This window comes from Octodon degus, unplaced genomic scaffold, assembly GCF_000260255.1.
Source record: "Octodon degus isolate 3935 unplaced genomic scaffold, OctDeg1.0 scaffold00045, whole genome shotgun sequence".
Lineage (NCBI taxonomy): Eukaryota > Metazoa > Chordata > Mammalia > Rodentia > Octodontidae > Octodon > Octodon degus.
The window spans coordinates 14,113,620-14,130,151 of NW_004524621.1; the positions used below are offsets into that span (position 1 = coordinate 14,113,620).

The 16,532-nt window shown below is 39.0% G+C and overlaps 2 protein-coding genes across 2 annotated transcripts in view; both read left to right on the forward strand.

The window, feature by feature from the left end:
- Topors (TOP1 binding arginine/serine rich protein) lies at window positions 1–12,906 on the forward strand. Its single transcript, XM_004631931.2, has 2 exons — window positions 1–216; window positions 8,961–12,906. The coding sequence occupies exons 1-2, from the start codon at window positions 214–216 to the stop codon at window positions 11,889–11,891; spliced, it is 2,934 nt and encodes a 977-aa protein (XP_004631988.1). The 5' UTR covers window positions 1–213; the 3' UTR covers window positions 11,892–12,906.
- Window positions 2,040–16,532, forward strand: part of Ddx58 (DExD/H-box helicase 58) — a 79,461-nt gene continuing 64,968 nt past the window's right edge. The window contains exon 1 of the mRNA XM_004632018.2: window positions 2,040–2,113. The gene's annotated coding sequence lies outside the window, so the exon portion shown is untranslated. The remainder of the gene's footprint in view (window positions 2,114–16,532) is intronic.

Genomic DNA, 16,532 nt, shown 5'->3' on the forward strand with positions numbered 1-16,532 from the left:
AAGAAGCGGAAGACCTGGTCTTCCAGGAAGAGGCGGAGTCGGGCTCAGAGACCAAACCGTTTAATTCTAGAATCGGTTTTGGAGTTTCTGAGCGGCGGAGGATAAGGAGGAGGCCCTCAGCTTAGGCGCCGAGGGAGTCGGCACTGTGGAGCGCCGCGACCCGGACCTACCACTGAGCAGATCCAGTCCAGGCTACTGCGGCTCACTGGCTTCATGGTAAGGAGGCGACGTCGGCGGGATCGGGCGAAAGCTGCGGGCTCTAGAATAACCGCTCGGGCGCTGGCTGCCCCGCCGCCGCAGCCATGTTTCAGTCGGGCACGAACGCCCTCCCGCACGCTTTTGGGACGCGGCCCATTGTCCCAGCTGTGCTCTTCCGCCCGGAGTTGGAGGCGCGGTCATGTGATCCAGGCCCTAGCCCGCCTTTTAGGGACAGGATAAAATGATGGAGCAAATAGGGTTAAATTTACTTTTTTGTCGCCAAAAAAAGGTAGATATGCCTCTCCAACTTTTAAATTTCCACCTGAAGTGCAGTACTAATGCAAAATAATGTGCTGTCGTACGCCTCTTAACAGTTTATTTGAAAAGTCGACATTTTAAACTGGTGTCTAAGACTGGAAGGGTTAACATTTCCTCCGCATCTGTTTTCACAGGCTAGGCCTTGTTAGTTTAATCTACCACTATTTTATACTGGTGACGAATCATTGTTGGAATCACTGTTAATTGAGTGCTTCAAGAAGCGAACAGATTTTGAGACTGTAGTCTCCTTGATACACAGTTAATGATATTTGTAAGAACTGCCTAGGCCCATTCGCGGCATCATGGATTAGCCAGTCAACAAGTGCTCGCTGAGCTTTGTTACTAGAGATGCAGTATGTTTGAAATATTAAGCCCAAAGTAGGGTAGTTTGGCATGCTGGATTACTAAATTCGGCGGTTTGAGGATGTTCCTATTTGAGCCATTTGTGGTAGAATGTGGTTGTGGGCCGCTTTGGGTTCAGACACCTCGGCTATCAGTTTGGCAGTTTTAATCAGAATTTCGAGGAGGGGGAAGGTAAAAATGCAGTCCTTTTTAAAAATTTCTTTTTCTCTCTTTTTTTTTTTTTTTTTGAGACTGGGTCTTGCTGTGCGTGTCTGGCTGGCCTCCGATGTGTGGTGATCCTACGTAAGCTTCCCGAGTGCCGGGATTACGAAGTGTTCGCCCAGCTTGAAAAACTGTCTTTTGAAAGAACAAAATGTTACGAGACTAAGGATTCAGGCTCTGGTGTTTCTCTCAGACTCTAATAGAGCTCTCTAAAGACTGTAGGATAATGGTTGGGCCCTGGATTTTGATCTTATTTGAATTTCCGTGTTACATTCCAGCTGTATAATAGAAAGTGTAGGAAATTGTTCATTTCTTAAGAGCTTGGTGAGGTTTATTGTTTTTGTTTGTTTTGCGTTTTACGGGTAAGTGGAAGACCGCACGTTAAATTGGTGTCCCTGTGGTCCGAGAGATTTAGAATAACTAGAACCCAGCTAGGCCTAGTGGTGCAGACCCTAGCACCCAGGGAGGCTGAAAGAGAAAAATCCTAAATTCGAGCCCACCTTGGGCATCTTAGCAAAACCCTGTCTCAAAAAATATATACAGGGTTGGGGATATAGCTCAATAGGAAGACCATGGGTTCTGCCTCCAGTACTGGAAAAAAACCCAAAACCAAATCTTCCAGACTGGGAACTTTCCCCCGCGACGGAGCGGTGGGGGAAGGGCCAGGCCGCGGCCTACCGAGCTGCGCCCCGCCCCCAGCGTGGCGCCGGCCTGCTGCGCATGCGGGGAGAGGCTGTGGGTCGTGTTTTGACGCGCGCGGACCGTGGCGCGCGGAGGGGGGTGCTGTTTTCTGCCCTGCCCCCCAGCTGCCCCTGGTGATGTGCGTTTTCCGTCACAGGGGTCGCAGCCGCCGCCGGGGTCTCCGCTGTCTCGCGAGGAAGGCGACGCGCCCCCGTCAGCTCCGGCTGTCGAGGGTAGGCGGAGAAGTCGCCGGGTCCGCCTTCGCGGCTCCTGCCGTCACCGTCCGAGCTTCCTGGGCCGCGGGGAGCTTTCCTCAAGCGCTCTATCTCGGCCTGCGCCGTCGTCTTCTGAGGTGAGCCGGTCGGGAACAATGGCGCGGCGGTCGGGGGACCTGGGCGAGCTGGCGCGCCCTCCGGAGCGGAGCCGAGCGGAGCGGGGCGGGAGGCCGGGGCTGCAAGCGGGGCCCCGAGACCCCCGGGCCTCGTCGGTGGGCGCTCGGGCGGCCCCGACACCTGTGGAGTGGTGCGCGCGGCCGTCGCCGTCCAGGGGACCGTTTCCAGGCTGCACTGGAAGGAGCTTGGTCTCTGGGAGAAATAAAACGGCCGCTGAATGTGAATGGGCATCACTATGGGTTCGAGTGTGACCTTGGCGAGGTCCTCAGCTCCCTGAGCCCGCCCGCAAAATGGGAATGAACGTATTTTCGTTCGTGGTAGATACGTAGTGCGCATCGTGCTTAGACCCTGGCTGGCTGAGTTCTCAGCTGAAGTACGCAGTTGTTATGTGCAGCGTTACACATTCTGGCTGGGCCTGTCTGTCTGGGACTTAGACAGCTGTCCAGTTAGTGCATTTTTCTTCCTCATGGGCTGCTGAGTCCTGTGGTTTAAGAGAAAACTGAACAGAAGTTTTGGCTGATAATTTTCGAGATTTAAGGTAAATAACAGCTATCCAGGAGTTAACAGTGATATATTACTGTTTTGGAGGGTTTTATGTTTCTAGTATATGAAATGTAAAGCTCTTCATGCAGTCATAATTAGTCATGCTTACTTGGAATGATTTGTCTTCAGAGGGAAGTGATTCCAGCAATTCGTTTTATTGCTGGGACTGAATTAAATTGAGTAAATGTGGTCAGTGTGACTTTTCTCTCAAAGGCAAAACACTGGATCCCCGAAGTTAAAGGAGGAAATATTTACTGTTTGCAGAGGTTTCAGTCCGGAGTTGGCTTACTCTTAAGTCAGGGTGGGACACAGTAGAGGGACAAGGAAGAGAAGAAAAAGTACATGGTGTAGTTGGGCAGGCAGCAAGGAGCAAGAAAGGCATCAGCAGCCACAAGCCTGCCTTTTTTTCCTGTCCTTTCTGCCACACAGGCTACTGACCTTTGAGGTGATGTCACTCAAACCCATTATTTACATCCAAATAGATGTTAAACCAATCAGTGAACTAATTAATTGCACCCTTTAAATCCAGAATCACATAGTTGAATCCATCACACACACACACCTTACAGCCAGCCACTTCCCGGAACTCCCACCAATGAGTGCACGAGGCTTTTGCTGGGGTGGGGGTGGGGTGGGGAGGTAGGGGGGATGTCTAAGACACAGCCCATAATGCAGTAGATCCTATAACTTCTGTGTCATCTTTTGGAATTGATGGTTAAATTGTAGTTTGAAAAGAAGTACAATGATTTCTTTCAGATAACACAGAGGATAACTCATGTTTTTTTATTTAGGGTGGCTTTCTAGTTCATCTACTAGTGGATCTTTTTTAGCCACTTGTGAATCTGTTTTTAGCAATAATTATATTAAGTGTGATGATCATCTTATTATTACAGAGTGTCTTCTCTGGGCCCTTACCAGGTGTGGTTAATGACAACTGCAAAAATTAACTATTTTCACATAGGTAGGGGAACAGTTTTGTTTTCTTACTGTGTGCCAAGCACAGTGCTGAATATTTACGAATATTTACGTACTTAGAATATATCCCTTCACACAACAACCTGTTCAAATGAGTATTGTTACTTAATGCACTTAAGAATTGAGAACATTTAAAGTCTCAAAAGATAACTCCAGGGGCTGGGGAGATGGCTCAGTAGAATAAGCGCTTCCCTGGCAAGCGCAAGGGCCTGAGTTCAATACCCAGTTCTGCAAAAAAAAAGATAACTCCACGTCACACAGTTTAAGAAGTGATGGAAAGCTGAGTATGTGGCACATGCCTGTAATCCCAGCATTTAGGAAGCTGAGGTGGGAGAAGTGCCCCAAACTGGAGACAAGCCTTGTACACATAGTCTCAGCCTGAATTACAAAGTGAAACAAAGCAAAAAAAAGTTGTGGTGATTCTTAATATTGGCACAGCATTAAAATTATCATTTAGACATAATCAGCAAATAACTAGATTTTATATCTAATAAGGAATAACATTGAAGATGACTTTATAGGAGGTGTGATTTTATAAAAAATTAAATCTGCATTTATACTACTGTACAGTTTTTGTAATGTCAGGTCTATGGCCTTCTTGAGATTTTATCCTCCCAGTGCCTTATCCCCATTTTTCCCAGATAAATATGTCAGTTGATTGTCTATTTGAAGGGTTCTTACCCTTGTTAGAACCAACAGATGTGAGAAAGGAAAGATTTGGCTTAATTAGGTTAATCATACAGATGACAAATTTTATTTTGAATTTGGAAGGCTGTGTTTAGAAGTGGGATCAGAAAGAAGTGATTAATTTTCTCCTTTATGGGGAGTGCTGGGGTAGAGAACACCTTAAAACAACTGCTTTTAGTATCTGAAGCACTAAATGTACTTACCATCAGGTCTGTCATTGCAACATAGATGCAGAACTTATGCAGGTCTTCTGATCTTAGCCCTGTTTTGTGCCTTAATTTGTACTTTTTAACAACTTTGTTGAGATATAAATTACATTGTTTTTAAAATTTACCTCTTTGAGCTGGGCATGGTGGCACACACTTGTAATCCCAGCAGTTGTGAGGCTGAGGTGGAAGGATTGCTGTTAATCTGAGGCCAGCCTGGGCTACATAAGTGGGTTCAAGACCAGCCTGCAATACATAATAAGACCCAGGGGCTGGGGAGATGGCTCAGTAGGATAAGCGCTTGACTGTCAAACACAAGGATCTGAGTTCAATCCCCAGTTCTGAAAAAAGACCCTGCCTCTTAAAAAACAATTTAAAAAAGCCTTACCTTTTCGAAGTAATGTAAGTCATTGGTTTTTGATATATTTACAAAATTGTGGAACCATTACCATAATCTGTAATGATTTTCATAATTTCAGAAACCTGATTGTCAGCATCATTGTAATAAAACTTAATAAATTTGTGTATTCTGGATATTTCATGTAAGTGTTGTACAATATGTGGTCTTTGTTACTGATTTTTTTTTTCCCATTTGGTGTCATATAAAGGTATGTCCACACTGTAATGTACATATGTTCTTTTTTTTGTTTTTTTTTAAATTGCTGGGCAATCCATTTTACATCTGAACCACATTAATCTATCATAAGTTAATGGAGATTGCAGTTTCTACTTTTAAACTATTATAACTGAATATATAAACTTCACATACAAGTTTTTTGGGGGGCATATGTTTTCATTTTTCATGAGTAAATTTGTGAAATTGCTAGATCATACAATAATTCTACTGTATTTGTATTTTAACAATTTTAGTATTAAATGATAATTCTGAAAAGATAATTCTTTACTTGATCAACCCCATTCTTTTTAGTGAAATACATCCCTGTATAGAAATACATAATTCTTGTGTAGAAACAAAAGAGAATATTTTTTAACTTACTATGCGGGATGTTAGCACTTAGCCCTAGCTGTCAATGTTCTTAACAGGCTATTAAAACTAGGGTGAAAGGGGGCTGGGGAGATGGCTCAGTGGAATAAGCACTTCCCTGGCAAGCGCAAGGGTCTGAGTTCAATCCCTGGTTCTGCCATAACAAAAAATAAAATAAAATAAAATAAAACAACTAGGGTGGAAAAGATCAAAATTTTTTTTTCTTTTTTTTTCTTTTTTTTTTTTTTTTTTTTTTTTTGGAAGGGGTATGGTATTAGAGAGTAAACCCATTTGATACTGGGCTACTTTTTATTTATTTTGAGACAGGGTGTTGGTATATTACCCAGGCTTACCTTCAATTTATGGTCTTCAGCCTCCAGAGTAGTTGAAATTACAGGCCTAAAGTTTCATGTTTAAAAAAGAAAAATCTTAACATAATTTGTATTGCTTGAATTTTCCATTTGCTAATGAATTTTTTGTGTTAAATTCAGAACTGCAATTTTTATGTGAGCTAGAAATATTTAGTAAACACTAAAATTAATTAGCTTTGAAATTCACATCTTGGGCCGGCCAAATAGCTCAGCGGATTAAATCACCTCCAAGCAGGCACAGGGACTGGGGATTCAATCCCTGGCCTGCTGTGCCTGGTGCATGCCTGTAATCCCAGCGCTTAGGAGGCTGTAAACAGGAGAATCACTATGAGTTCCATGTAGTAGTGAGCCCCTGAACACCCTGTAAACCCTTCCCTAAAATACAGAAAAGAAAGGAAAAAAAAAAATTTACATGTTTTTGAAAGTCTGATAATCACTTATAGCTGGGGAGACTAAAGTCTCTCAAGTGTATCTTCTGCAGCCCAGAGGCTACTTTTTAGTTTTATCATAACAAATACCAAAAAGGAAATTTTGTGGGTTGTATTTATTAATTATGTTACACATTTTAAATGTGGTCCGAGACAATTCCTTTTCATTCAGTGCAGCTCAGGAAAGTTAGAAGATTGGACACCCGTGGTAGAGTTAATGTGTATTTCTTTGGTTTACAGTGCTAGAGTTTGGGGAAACTTGGTCTTCAGGTCAGGTCTTATAAACCCCTGCAGTTAGCTCCCTGTTTTTCCCCATCCCTTCCCTTCAGCACACATACAGACACACATGCACGTGCACACGCACACACACACACACACGCACACAGACCTTGTCTGGTTTTATTTTTATTATTTTTACTTTATTGAATAAGTAGATTATAAAGCATTATAGAGGGAAGTTTAAAGTTTAAATATATTGACAAGAAGTAGGGATGTAGCTCAGTGCTTATCATGCATAAAGCCCTGGGTTCAGTGCTTGGTGTTGCATAAAAAAATAAAAAAGGATATAAAGGCAATCAGCAATTATGTATTTGTTTTAAATTCAGAAAATAGAAGACTAGAAATATTTGGGTCCTCTGACAAAGACATTTGTTCAGTATTGATTCCTTTTAAAATAATAGGTCTGGAAAAGACAAGATGCCTTAGATGAATATGTTTAATTTGAAAAGAATGTAATGAAATACTTATATCTCAAAAATAATAGGTTTTGATTGTGGGTTTTGTTTTTCTTGCTTGTTAACACCAATGAGTTTATTAATGTGTTTAGAAAAGTGTATGTTATGTTATGTAAATAAATTGGCATTTGACCAGTGTTAGATTTTTGTTTGATGGAAGAGGTAGGCCCAGGGAAACATGAAGGAAAAAGTTAATATTTAATATATACAAAATGATGAGTATAGAGTTCAGCAAAAGAAGGCGCTTACAAATAACAGTGCTAAAATATAGTGCACATTAGATTTCACGTCTTGTGAGTTTTTTTACCTAATGAGCTGATTTAAGCCTATAAATTTAAAAAAAATGAAACTAATCTTTAAGATCCTAATGGTCCTTTGGACAAAGATAATTGGAAAAAGACCAAAAATCAAGATCCTTTTTGGGGGCCAGGGAGATGGCTCAGTGGAATAAGCACTTCCCTGGCAAGCACAAGGGCCTGAGTTCAATCCCCAGTTCTGCAAAAAAAAAAAAAAAAAAGATCTTTTTTGGTTTTACTTTTAGATTAAATAAAAAAGCTAAGGAGTGCTTCTTGGAATTGTATCAATAATTAACTGGATATAGTATAGTAAGAGTATTATATGATATAGTAATAATAATAATTGTGGCTTATATTTATTCCACAGTCACTGTAAACCAGGTACTTTTGGAATACATTTACATAATTTAATCTTCACTAAAAGACCTTGTTGGTTGTGTGTGTGTGTGAATCACTGAAAGTTACAGAATTGATTTAAGCATATTAAGTTAATCAGTAATAACAGTGTTGAGGATATATTTGTAAAAAAGATATAACTACATAGAAACAGGTTTTTCTTTTTTCTCTCAGAGAGACAGGAATGGAAGCTAAGAGACATTTAAAAACATTTGGAGTAATTGATTTTAGAAATTGTTGGTCCAGCCAGATAGCTCAGTGGATTAAAGTACCTGCCATGCTGGTCCGAACCCCGGGCCATGCTAAGACTGGACATAGTGGCACATGCCTGTAATCCTAGAGTTTGGGAGACTGAAAAACAGGAAAGCTCATTACAAATCTGATCTGTGTAGTGAGACCCTATAGATCCTAGACCTTGTACTAAATACATTTAAGGAAAAAAAATTGTTAAATCTGAGTGGCAAATACATAGATACTTGTTATCTTTTTTGTCTATTTTTGTATATGCCAAATGCTTCTCAACTAAATTATTATTATTATTATTATTTTCATGTATTTGGTTGTGACAGGGTCTCACTACACAGCTCGAACTCATACTGATCCTCCTGTTTTCAGCCTCCCCAGTGCTGTGATTACAGGCATACACCACTCCCACCCACCCATCCTGTCCCCCACTCTCTAGCCAGCTCATCCTGACCTGGGGGCTGGGCTGGTGCAGCATGTGGTGCTGAGGATCAAACCATGGTCCCTGCACTTGCCTGAGCAGGCACTTTAGTCTGCTGAGCTATCTTGCTGGCCCCCTAAATTATATTTTTAAAGAAATAGTAGAATGTTAATTAACATTTGAGACCTCACTGTAGTATGTACTGAGCACCATTTTAAAGCCTTTTGACATCTTTACGAACCTGTAAGGCAGATTCTATTTTCACTAACCTACAGACAAAATTCAAGACATACAGTAACATTGATAGTGTGAAGTAAGATTCAACTCTAGGAAATCTGACTTTACCATTTATGCTGTAAGTACTGTATTTTTACGATACACTGCCTCTTTATATTATAATAAAAATAAACCACTCAAATATTTTCACCAGCGTATGTTCCAAGGTCTTAATTTGCAATTTGTTCAGATTTTTTTACTCATTCCTCTTATCAGGTTACTGATATATTTCTTTCCCTTTTGCAGATAATGGCATCAACTGCTAAGGAATTTAAAATGGACAACTTTTCACCTAAAGCTGGCACTAGCAAATTGCAACAGACAGTACCAGCTGATGCATCTCCTGATTCTAAGTGTCCTATATGCTTGGATAGATTTGATAATGTGTCTTACTTAGATCGCTGCTTACATAAGTTCTGTTTTCGCTGTGTACAGGAGTGGTCAAAAAACAAAGCTGAATGTCCACTATGTAAACAGCCCTTTGACTCAATTTTCCATTCTGTGAGGGCAGAAGATGACTTCAAGGAGTATGTCCTAAGGCCTTCATGTAATGATTCTTTTGGTACCCCTGATGGTCCACGATTTCGTTACCGTACAACTATGACAAGGGAACGAAGTGCTTCTATACGTTCACCTAGTGGTCCTTTGAGTAGAAGAACAACTACTCCTCCAGATAGTGGAGTAGTATTTGAAGGGTTACATATTTCAAGACCTAATGAAGTTGAAATGTCTCAACTTATGAGACAGATTGCACTAAGGCGGCAGCATACCGCGGATGAGAGATCTTTGCGGAAAATTCAAGAACAAGATATTATTAATTTTAGACGAACTCTCTATCGTGCTGGCGCTCGAGTTAGAAATATTGAAGATGGTGGCCGCTACAGGGATATTTCAGCTGAATTTTTCCGTAGAAATCCAGCTTGTCTTCACAGATTAGTCCCTTGGTTAAAACGTGAACTTACAGTCCTTTTTGGAGCTCATGGGTCTTTAGTCAATATTGTCCAGCATATCATCATGAGTAATGTTACTCGATATGACTTGGAGAGTCAAGCATTTGTGTCTGATTTAAGACCATTTTTACTTAATCGAACTGAGCATTTTATACATGAATTTATCAGTTTTGCTCGATCTCCTTTTAACATGGCAGCTTTTGACCAGCATGCTAATTATGATTGCCCTGCTCCACATGAAGATGGCAGCCATTCTGATTCTTCAGTAATAACAATATCTCCAGATGAGACTGAGACCCAGGAGCTGGATATTAATGTAGCCACTGTTAGTCAGGCACCATGGGATGATGAAACTCCAGGACCATCTTACTCAAGCTCAGAGCAGGTTCATGTTGCCATGTCTTCCCTTTTAAATACTTCTGACAGTTCTGATGAAGAACTTGTCACAGGAGGTACCGCATCTCAAATACAAGGAGGACAAGCCAATGAGGACCTACATAATGACAGTGATTCTTCAGATAATTGTGTCATTGTTGGGTTTGTTAAACCATTAGCTGAGAGAACCCCAGAACTTGTTGAACTCTCATCAGACTCTGAGGAGTTAGGCTCTTACGAAAAAATGGAGACAGTGAAGATACAAGAGCAGTCTTATAGTTCTGGTGATAGTGATGTTAGTAGATGTTCATCTCCACACTCTGTCCTTGGAAGAGATGAGCAAGTGAATAAAAGTCACTGTGATTCTGGTACAAGAATCAAATCAAAGAAAGAAGTAAAGCATTTTTCAGCTACTAGAGATCTGAGCTCGTCTATAAGAGGAGACAGAGTATATTCTCCGTATAACCATAGACACAGAAAGAGGGGGAGATCTAGAAGTTCAGATTCACGTTCCCAGAGTAAAAGTGGGCATGATCTGAGGAATCATCGAAAGTATCATGGAAAGAGAAAAATGAAGAGCAAACGATCCAGAAGTAGGGAGAGCAGTAGACCTAGAGGGAGAAGAGACAAAAAGAGATCAAGAACTAGAGACAGTAGTTGGTCACGAAGAAGCCAGACTCTTTCTCTAAGTAGTGAAAGCACAAGCAGATCAAGGTCTCGGAGCAGTGATCATAGCAAAAGAAGATCACAGAGCAGAAATAGAGATCGTTATTACCTAAGGAATAATTATGGAAGCAGATATAAGTGGGAGTATACCTATTATAGTAGAAACAAAGATAGAGATGGCTATGAGTCATCTTACAGGAGGAGGACTCTGTCCAGAGCCCATTATTCTAGACAATCTTCAAGTCCTGAATTTAGAGTACAGTCCTTTTCTGAAAGAATAAATGCTAGGAAAAAAAACAATCATAGTGAAAGGAAATATTATTACTATGAAAGGCACAGATCAAGAAGCCTGTCAAGTAATAGGTCAAGGACAGCATCTACAGGACCTGATCGAGAGAGAAATGAAAAGCCTGGGGGGAAACGAAAATATAAAACTCGGCATTTGGAAGGTACCAACGAAGTGGCTCAACCATCTCGTGAATTTGCTTCTAAAATAAAGGATAGTCATTTCCAAAAGTCTTCATCAAAATTCGATGGAAGCTACAAAAATGAGAGTGACAGCTTTTCAGACGGCCGTTCATCAGACAGAGAGACAAAACACAAGAGAAGAAAAAAGAGGACCCGGAGCCTAAGTGTGGAAATAGTTTATGAAGGAAAAGCTACTGATACAACTAAGCATCATAAAAAGAAAAAGAAAAAACACAAGAAGAAGCATAAGAAGCACCATGGAGACAATACACGTTCCCCGGTTGTTATTACCATTGATAGTGACAGTGATAAGGATTCTGAAGTAAAGGCAGATACAGAATGTGACAGTAGTGGTCCTCAAGACTTTGTACAAAGTGAATTGTCGCCTCCTTTAGAACGGCCTGAAATTAAAGATGTAGTTACAATTGAAGATGAATGTGGTGTCTTAGACAAGGAGTGTGATACAACAACACTTACTAACAACTTGAATAATAGCAGCAAAACTGTGGATAATATTCCACTCCAAGCAGCTTCAGTTGAACAAACTCTTGATGTAAGAGAAGAGTGCACCTTGGCCTCTGATTTGGAGAACCAACCGAGTAATGTTTCTATTCAAACTGAGCCATCAAACCACTTGCCATCTCCACGGACATCGGTATTGCCAGTGACTCTTGGTAGAGACTGTGATATGTCTAAAAACTACCAAAGTTTCTCATAGGAATTCAAATGGTATAAGAAAGAAAAAATAAACTGTCACTTACTACAGTATATTTAAAGATGACTTATTGAAAACTTCCCCTTTAAGATATTGTAAGTGATTTTTTTGTTCTAATTTGTAAAAATCATTATTTGTTCAAAGCATATGTATGTCCTGCCCTCAGAAATATGCACTTTTGAAAGTGAAGAAAATGATATTGCAGTTTATTTAAAACTTGGGATCTTTTTTAAATAAAATATATAAATTTTAGAAGTTAATTCATAAAGCCATATGTATTGACATTTTTATGGTAGTCAATATTTTTGAATTTTTTTTTTTTGAGTTATTCTGGAAATGTGTTACAAGCTAGAAGAATCCCTTTGAACAGTACTTCTCTTCTAAAACATTTGTATGATTCAAAACCATTTCTTCAGGCTAAATTGAGGCATTTTCATCTGCACAGTTTATCTTGACTTTAGCCAAAAGAAAAATTTAGTTTATTTCCTTTATGTACTTGTTTATCTGGACTGCCAGTAAGACAAATGTGTATTCAACAACAGAAATAAAATAGTAATACCTTAAAAAAAGATTTAGAAAATTTCCTATGCAATAATTGCTTTTAGAAAACTATTTTCCAATATTACAGCCAAAATCTTGAAAATAGGTGATCAGTGTTCACACATATTTCACAGCTTCAGTGCCTGAATCTGATTTTGAGGAATCTCTCACTTGCTGTCTTAAGCAAAATATGATTTTGGAGCATTTAGCTTACTCAAAACAAAAAGCTCTTGCCAGACTTTATATTGGTAGTTCTTTCACACAAAGTGGATGTGTTTACTTTTATCTTGTTTTAGAGAAGATAAAATTACACCGAGCCTGATAAAGAATTGCCAGTGAATAGCAGAAAACTGAATTAACTGTGAAGTCAGCCTTCAGGTTCCTTGGTTGCTATATTCATTCATTTTTAATTGGCATGCCTGCTGTGTGGCAGGTCTGTGTTAGGTTTTTAGAGTTAAAGCAAAGCAGATCTATTCCCTGCCCTCATCTGACTTATAATGTGTTGAAGTAAGACATAATATTTAGGTAAATAAACTTCACCAGCTTCTCTGAAGAGAAAGTATGATTTATTAAGAGTAATTTATAATGGGAACCACTACTAGATTATGAAGACGGTATAATTTCTGCATAAGAATATATAATGACAGACCTATTCTCAGGTTGAAGTAATGGCTCAGCTGGAATCCAGAAAACAAGTTGATACTAAAATAGTAATTAGTGTTAACAAATATGTGCAGTGATCCAAAGGTAGAAAGAGCAGTAGCATATTTTTAGAAGACAGGATTAGCCAAATGATTGTGGGAACAACATCTGTAGGCCATGTTTATAATTTTATCTTTTTTTTTTTTTTTTTTTTTTTTTTTTTTTTTTTTTTTGCGGAACCGGGATTGGACTCAGGCCCTTGCGCTTGCCAGGGAAGTGCTTATTCCACTGAACCATCTCTCCGGCCCTTATAAAGCTGACAAGAATATAAAACTGCTATTAGTCATTTTTAGTAAGCTCAAACATGAGTTGTGGCAGGACTGAATTACAAAGTTGCTTTCATTTAGGTGTTTAGGCCCCAAATGCCAAAGTCTGATTCCTTAGTCCCCTGTCCTTCAGTCACCTCAACCAATCATAAAATCTTTTCTGTTGAGTTGGGGTGTGTATACCATCCAGTCAGAGTTGCTTTCTCCCACCTGTACTGCCTTAAGGGATTTGTGTTCATATACTGTTGCACTACATCTTTTTCTACTTTGTTCTCTTTTTTTTTTTTAGACAGTTGTGGTAAGGATCGCAGACTGATCTTCAACTTGCTTATGTAATCCAGGCAGGCCTCAAACATCAGTCCTCTTGTCTCAGCCTCCTGAGTACTGGGGATAGAGGAGTTGCACCACAGTGCCTAGCTTTCTCATCTTTTGAGGCAACATTCAAATGCTCTTGAAAAAACAATTTTATTTTAAATCCTTCAGAAACTTGCCATTATTATTGGATATTAAAAACAGACCAAAAAGTCCAACATGGTGAATTATAAACCACTGCTGAATCAGACTGGTCCATCTTACGTGTTTTTTCCACCTTCATATCCATTCTACAATAGGCTGCTTCAGATGTGTAAAGATACTGCTTATATCAGAGCCTTCACATGTGGTATTTTTGTTTTGAATTGAACTTCATCCTGGCTAAATTGTTAAAAATGTGCTAAATTGTTAAAAAAAAAAAGACCAAAAAGTCCAACATGGCGATTTATAAACCACTGCTGAATCAGACTGGTCCATCTTATGTGTTTTTTCCATCTTCATATCCATTCCACAATAGGCTGCTTCAGATGTGTAAAGGTACTGCTTATATCAGAGCCTTCACATGTGGTATTTTTGTTCTGAATTGAACTCCATCCTGGCTAAATTGTTAAAAATGTGCTTTCTACACCCAATATTTCCCATTAATCATTTACTTTTGAACTTTTCTAGGCTCCAGAGAGCTCATCAGATTTAGCAATTTAAAAATACTTCCTCCACCACTCTGAAAGTCCTGTGGCAAACTATCTATATTGTCATACCCTTTGTGACATATTTAAAATTGGGTGAATGAATAGGTACCAGAGTTTTTTTAACTGGCTCTATTTATGAGCCAGTTCTTTTAACTTGTCGATTTGAATTCAGTGTCCATGTATTCAATTTGTGTGTGTGTGTGTGTGTGTGTGTGTGTGTAACTTTTGTGATTTGCTTTCAATTTTTCAGCCAAAGCCTTTCATTTGTGCTCATAAATGATCCCCAGGTCTACAACATGAATACTTGTTACTGTGTTACATCTTAGTATAAATTATTTGATTCTTAGCTTTTTGGTTTAGCTAGCCCAAGGATTTCACTAGCCCATTCAATTTTTAGTAAGTAATGGGCATTATGTGCAAAGGTGCAGGGGCCTTACCTTAGGCAAGCTTGACAGCCTGCCCTTACTGGGAATTCATTTATCAAGAGCAATTATAGAAGCACATCTTAGAACTTGGAAAATGTATCAGAAAGCATTTTGGTTGCTAAAACCCAGTTTGATATGGTATGGGCTGTTTCCAGCACTAAATCTCCCTAACAACAGGGGCAAGAAATGAGAAGTAGAAACTATTCACAATATGGACTAGCGAGATTTACAGAATAGATTTATTTCTAACTTTAAGCCTATATAAATACAATTAAATGTTAACTTATTAATTTCCTGTGATTCAGATGTTATGAGGTCATGCATACCAGTTCCATGCATCTTTAGGAATACCTTCATGGGAAGCTAAATCATAATCACAAGCTTGCTTAGTATGAAACAAAGAATAGTAGCACTATAACATCTTCACAAGGCATAGCCTTATATGGGATAAAGTCTAGTGACTGCCTCCTTTTATAAAGAAAGAGGCTTTTTATAGTTACTATATATTTGCTTTTGTGATTTTTCTTCTTGCTGCCTAGATTCTCTGATATTATAAGCAAGCTTGTAGGCCTCTAAAGGTACTTTCATTTTATGGCTTTAATTTGTTCTGAAATACATTTACAAAAAAATTTTTAACATTGTCACATTTATAGGGATATATGTATATATTATCAGCAAGAAAATCTAATGATAGGCTAATCTGTAATTTGTATTTTTTTTTAATTTTTCATTTTGAAAAGTAAAAGATAAAAGCAAGAACAAAAATCAGAATTGGAGGGCGTGCCCAATAGCTCAGTTGTTTAAGTGCCTGCGGAAAGGAAGCCCTCAAGCTCAAGCTTCTGTGGTTCAAACCCAGAGAGTCCTGGCAAACCAGAAATGCCCTAAAGGAATTTCGGGCCTCCAAAAAAAAAAAAATCAGAATAATGACAAACAGGGTAACATACAACAGTACATACACAGATTTTCAGAACAAGAATAGCTGATTAACAATGGTTGCTATATTTTTATCAAATCTGTTGCTCAAGATTGTGTAAGATTGGACATATGATTGCATATTACCGCTTGTTTCCAGAAACCTTAAATTTTTGTTCTTTGTCCCTGTTTTTCTTTTTATCTTTTTAAAACTCATTTTGAAGAGAGTATAGTAATAATTGATATGGCATTAGAAATGGTACACATTTAGAAGACCAAGATGACAAGTATTTAAGCATGATTTTTGTATTTGTAATTCAGGTTATTACAGGTGTTCCTCCTAAGATCTTTTGTACTAGTTCTTTCCTTCACCCCATAAGATATAGCCCATGAAAGAACTTTGTGATTTTTAAAGTCTCTGTTAATGGGGAACTGTTCTTAAACCTTTTATTTTTTCCATGACATTCACATTTTTGTAGGCTTTACTCATTTTGATTTCATTCACAATTACATTTAGATTGTGGATTTGGGGCTTGAATACTTCAGTGTCGTAAATGTCAAGTATGGTATATAGGTTCATTTGCACCTTACTGACAAAATTTGAGAACTGATTTGGCTTGTACAGTTTCTTCACAATCCAGTTACTTTTTCCCTTTGTCACCAGTGTGTGGGCAAATACTTCTAAATCGTATAGTATCCTGTTCTTTATAAGCTTCTGTCTAAATTTAACATCTGCTGATGGTTTTTGCCTGCTCTTTTTACCTTGATTGTAAAATTGTGATTTTCTAATTATATATA